At 39.6% G+C, this 5,793-nt stretch overlaps 1 protein-coding gene across 1 annotated transcript in view; it reads right to left on the bottom strand.

Annotated features, from left to right (window-relative positions):
• Window positions 1-5,793, bottom strand: part of TTC37 (tetratricopeptide repeat domain 37) — an 85,447-nt gene continuing 79,654 nt past the window's right edge. The window contains exons 39-41 of the mRNA XM_045285195.1: window positions 3,893-4,023; window positions 1,801-1,924; window positions 1-1,251 (exon numbers count right to left, since the gene is read on the bottom strand). Of these exons, the coding sequence (XP_045141130.1) occupies window positions 1,177-1,251; window positions 1,801-1,924; window positions 3,893-4,023 (330 nt within the window). The 3' untranslated portion in view covers window positions 1-1,176. The remainder of the gene's footprint in view (window positions 1,252-1,800; window positions 1,925-3,892; window positions 4,024-5,793) is intronic.

Below are 5,793 nucleotides of genomic sequence, written 5' to 3'. Positions count from 1 at the left end.
TAGGTCTGAATTTCTTTATTCATTTCAAATAATTACAATGTTCAGTTCAATGTGGGGTTTACCGCTTTTACAGTTCAGTTCAGTAGATCACTCTGAGAAGTATATTTTAATTACTGCATATCTATATATAACATGCATAGCATATAGGAAACTTAACACTCAAAGGAACTGAGTGGCTTGCCAAAAATTATATAATGCAGCAACAATGTGAAGGTGCTCATTTAGAAAAAAGTATACATAACATATACAACCACATCCATTTCCGTACAATAAATAAATGTCAGCATCTGAACATATTTCTAAAAGTCATAGTAAATCTGAAGTAAAACCAAAAGTAAATGACAAATTTCTTAAAATATTAAAAGTAAAAGCCGTTTGAAAAAACTCATAAAATAGATAACGGTTCTTTCAGGTTTAAAAATATGAAATTTGGAGATTACACCTGATAAAGAAAATATGACACTGTATTTTTTTCTATTTAAAAAGATCAGTCTTTTCATAATTGAAAGAATTACATGATTGATTAACTACTGTCAGCACTACTGTCCAAACCATCCCATTTAATATTTTTAAATATAGTCACACACTTGAGTATTAAGTTACATAAATAAATGCATTAGCAGTCTAAGACTCACTGAAACATTTATATTATGATTCTTCAACATAATCTGAGATGAACTCATAATAAAATAAGTTACAAGACTGGATTTCATCATGACTTGCTCTGCTGAAATGAAGTATTCATAGAATTTAACTTACTTTTTGACAAATGAAAATTCTACATTGTGGGAATCTGCTTTTGCATATTATTTAGAAAATTCCACAAGGCTTTTTTTAAGGGATTACAAAAAGAGGAATCCTACTGTGGACCACAGAAGATGTAGCAAACAATGGTTTACAAATGGTTATGGAAGAACTCTGGGCAGTCATGGTTTTCCTTTCATTATGGACTCCCCAAATTCAAACATGTTTTTCAGATGAAAGTTAAACGAACAGTTCATGGAAATTACATCACTTGCTTAAGAACTTCAGCTTTTTAAGATTTGAGAGAGAAAAGGAGTAGCTAATAGTTGACTCTAGTTTAAAGAAAATGTTGCCTGCAGGGACGCCTTGATTCATTGCTTCATTCTTTCTTACAGGTTCTTCTTCGCTTGTTTATAATAAAATAATCCACTGCTACTGTGAAGACAACTTCTGATTCAGTTCCAAGGCTCTTGTATCGCCATGAGTTTTGGCATTATTTACTAGCACCTGTAGAAAATCAAATATAAAAGCATTAATGTACACATGATCTATATTTAGTTAAGATCATAGGAAAACATTGCTAGATGGGCAGTTTTGAAAAGGCATCTCCAACTACACAAGAAAACATGACACAGCATAGTCTTTCCATATCTGCTGAACTAACTGTTCAACCAAGGCTAGTACCAGAGAGAAGCACAATTGACTCAAATGTTCACCATGTTGGTTGTTAACACTATCAGCAATGCATAAGATAAACTTAAAGGTTTTGTATGGTGGCTTTGCTTACAAACTTCATCACCGCTAAACCATTACTCAACATGATTTTATATACAGAACTGTCCAAATGATGTCACCCACCTTTAAAATGATAGCTTAGGGTGCAGACTTTAATTTCTAGGCTCTACCAAAGATCTACGGTAATGGCAGAAAAACCACAAAAATAAAAACAAATGCTACTTTTTTAAACGTCCAAATACAAAGAAGAGTAATTTTGAAAAAGCAGTTCCAAAATGCTTAGAGCTGAAGGAAATTAAGGAATATATATATGTATCTTACATCAATTAGCTCGTAGTCATTTTTGGCATGTAAGTGTCTCAGCAGGTACCAACGAGCCGTTGATACAATAGATTTGGGATACCCAGGCTGATAAACCACTCTCTCCAACAGTCGCCGTGTCTCTCTGTGGAAAATATACTTCTATTTAGTCCAAAGCTTTTTAAAAAATAATTTTATTAGGAGCTCTTACAGATATCATAACATTTTCATAATTCAATCAGATCAAGCATAATTGTACAATTGGTAGAACCATTTGTTTCAAAACATTTTCTTCTTGAACTCTTAGATATCAGCTCTCCTTTGTCCCCTCCCTAGAACCCTTATTATTCCGACTATATATTATTATTATTTAGTCCAAAGCTTTTAAATTCATATAAGCTATTTCAATGACTAGTATCACACACATTGCACAATTCTCTTATTTTTTTATAAATATTGTATCTATTTTACTAATTTATTCAAGTAATACTACACTTGTTAATTGCTTATGCTAGGTATTATGCCAGTGTTTTACATGCATGGTCATATTTAGTATTCACAACTTTACAAGTGAGGTCACAGTTATATTCCCAGGTTGTAGATTAGTAAATTAAGGGTCCCTTCATATAGAAAGGGGAAAGGCTCCTATTTTGTGAGTGCTTCTCAGTGGCTCACTTCTAATCATTTCAGAAAAGAAAATGCATAAATCAGTCACTAACACAAAGGCGATATAAGAGGCGCTTCCAAATGTTTGTGGAAAAATTCTATTGTCTTTTAATTCCATTTTCCCACAAATATTTTGAAGCTGCTCGTGGAATGGGAGAAGAAGAAATATTTAACACCTGCGCTCGAGGTTTAGCATATGAGGCCCGGGTTGTGCTGGGCAAAAGTGCATGCTTTGAAGGAGTGGAGAATAGAGGCACCTGTGTCCTAGGGCTGCACTTAAGAGTTGTGGTCAAGCCTTGTCCTTCCTGGCTTACTCACACCTCTGGTTCCAGTAACATCTGTGTTGCCAGGAACAACACCCACAGCAGTTAACTGCAGAACTACCAAATGGGTAACAACTGGCTGGAAGCAGAAGCGAAAGAACAGATCTTCCACCTGTGTTTACAAAGGAAGCCCAGAGGAGCACCCGCTTTCCTTAGGCTGGTTCAGGGAGCGGCAGCCATGGGGGGGAGTGATGCAAAGCTCCTCTAATTAGGCCATTCCATGGAGTATCGGCAAAGAATGGTTAGGATGTTTACATTGTAGCTTAGATCATTTCTCAGTAAAATTAGTCAAAGGGGGAAAGGCTCAGGATAAATATTAATAAAATGCCAGGGGGGTGCTAGTAAGCCACAGTGTCTCATTCTCCCTTCATGCCTATTTGTGGCAGGACCTTGGCCACCTACTTAGGTATGTCAAGTTCAACTGCTACACCACCTGTTCTGTCCATTTTACTTGGGGTTGCTCTTTTGGCTTGTTTTTGTATTACGTTTGCTAGCTATTGGAGCTAGGTGTTACGTTCAGAATTCTAAACAATCATCCCATAGAGTCCTCTATATGCTCTTCGAAGTCACATAAAAAAAATTAATTCCTCCCTTACCCCATATCCTCTCTCCAATAACAATATTTATAATTTTTATATTTTAAACTGAGAAGCATTGAATTTTCCACTTGTAAAATCATATTATTTGCAAATGATCTGGCTCTGTCCCTTCGTCGCTGTTATATTAGTGAAAGCCTCTGGTACTGCATCCTAGAACATATGTCTTTCTAGTTTAGGTCCTTTGGAGAAGCCACACCACACTGGTCGCTCATTCTACCACAGGAGAGGAAACCCCCAAGCCTTTCTTCTCTCCAAGTGCTGTCCAGCCAAACCTCCTCCTTATCCTGCACACCGAATTACTTTTTAAAACAAATGCAAGACTTAATTTTCTCCATTATTGGGTTATTACAGTCAGCTTTTCCAAAGTTGTTGCAGCTATAAAACTAACTTCAGTCTGTTACATGACTTTAACTCACTATAACGCTTTCATTTCTAAATTTGTTTTATTTCCTCTAGAAGGGAGGAAAGGGGACAAACATTTCTCAGAAACACAAAAACAAAAAATGAAACAAATATTCTTCATACCTTGCACCCATTTTGCAGTTGAATTGCAGCAAAGCTTGGACAAGAACAGCCAGGGGACAAAAGCAAAGCTTCGAGGCCTCGGTTGTGGCTTCTTTGACCAAGGATGGCCAGTGATCACTGGATATATTTGCCTGTAAAGGGAAAGGCAGATGTTAAACTGCAGACACATTTCCTCTAAGAGTGCACACTTCACCTCTCACCACTGGTGTCTCCTGAGACAAATCCCCACGGGAAGGCTCAAGAGAACATAATGACGGAGCAGTGATCACAGGCGCACGCCTTCCCTCAAGAAGCTACAAGCAATATGATCAGGACACACTTTTACCTTTGTCTCCCACTTATCTCTTTACACTGGAAGTTGGATTTTATTCCACTCCTGGATGGACATTACTGTAGGCCCCGTGACCCTTACACCCATTGTTCCTACATCTCTTCACAAAGTCTCCATTAGAATTCTCTGCTTTCTCAACACTCCAGTTTTCGGTCATAGGTAACACTGATAGCCCCACTCCCCAGCTCCCAACAGGGAATGGGCACAGTAGCAAGAGACGGCTGGTGCTTGTCATTTTAGACCCCCACAGCAATTACCAGAGGTTTGTATTCCACTGGTCCCTGACAGATATGTAAAGCTCTTATTCTCAGGAAGAGATGTTCCTGGCTTCATCGGAAACTCACAGCTCAGAGCATCATGAAAGTGGAGGCCTCCGTCCAGAGTATTAAGAGCGTCACAATGGCAACTACAGAGCCTTAAGCCAAGCACAGAGCTCTGTGCAACGGCACAGGACCCTGGTGGTGAAGCTGACCGCTCCTGGCTAGTTCCACTAACCCGACAGATGTACTCAGTGCTGCTTAGTCCCTTCCCCTTCCCTAGCAAAGTGGAAACTTCTAGCTGCCACACTCATTCTGGGCTCTCACAAACTCTGGGAATACTTTTGGTCCCAAATTATAGCCACTCTCCTTCACTTGCTCCATCCTGTATTCCAGACAGAAAATGGCTGCCCACTCTCTCCTGGAAGCACCCAGCCACTATACAGAACACTTGGTCCCTCCCAGGACCTCAGACTAAGAGCCACCCCTATGCGGCATGTATCAGATACTCAACCAGATGCTTCTAGGTATGTGCCTGCAGGGCTCAGAGAACACACATCAAGCCTTCCTCTCTCTGGGAGCACCCCCTTCCTCACATTTGTCCTCAGGGACCTGTAGTACTCACAACCAGGCAACGGCTGTCTCCCAGGAGCCTTCCTCGGTGAGGACTTCTCTGCTGCCCGCACCCACAAACTCACTACCCTTCCGCTGAGCCAACCCTGTGAGCTGCAGGTCAGGGGAGAGCTGCCCCTATGGGATATTTTCCATCTCGGGGCTTACTTCTGTTGTAGTCTGTCATTGTCGTTAGCTTTCCGGACTCTCTGTTATGTACTTTACTACATTTTTCGGTATATGAAACCCGGGATGGATGAGTCAATAGAGAAAATAACTAGAATAAGGGTTCCTGGGGGGTGTGACAGGGCAGATGGGGAGTGGGGCATATAGGGGCTGATATAAAAGAGTTCAAGAAGTAAAATATGTTGATACTGATTGTGATAGTGATTATAAACACTGCTTGATAAGATTGAAGTATGGAATAATATGCTGTCTGGATTAAGTCCTAATAAAATGGTTCAAAAGGGGGGGAAAAATATATATATATATATTTAAGTGCTCTCTAGTTATGGTGGCATAGTGGGTTATGCGCTGAGTGGCTAACTGCAAGATCAGAGTTCAAACCTACCAGCTGCTCTTTGGGAGAATGTTGAAATTTGCTGCTCCTATAAAGATTACAGCCTCAGAAACCCAAAGGAGCAGTTCTATTCAGTTCTTCGGGCTCACTGTGAGTTAGAATAAACTCAGTGAGTGTTTTG

The sequence above is a fragment of the Echinops telfairi genome, unplaced genomic scaffold (genome assembly GCF_000313985.2).
Source record: "Echinops telfairi isolate 266 unplaced genomic scaffold, ASM31398v2 ScPeMD7_7469;HRSCAF=8507_1, whole genome shotgun sequence".
NCBI lineage: Eukaryota > Metazoa > Chordata > Mammalia > Afrosoricida > Tenrecidae > Echinops > Echinops telfairi.
The sequence above is the reverse complement of the archived record's forward strand: the minus strand, read 5'-3'. Positions and strand labels throughout refer to the sequence as shown.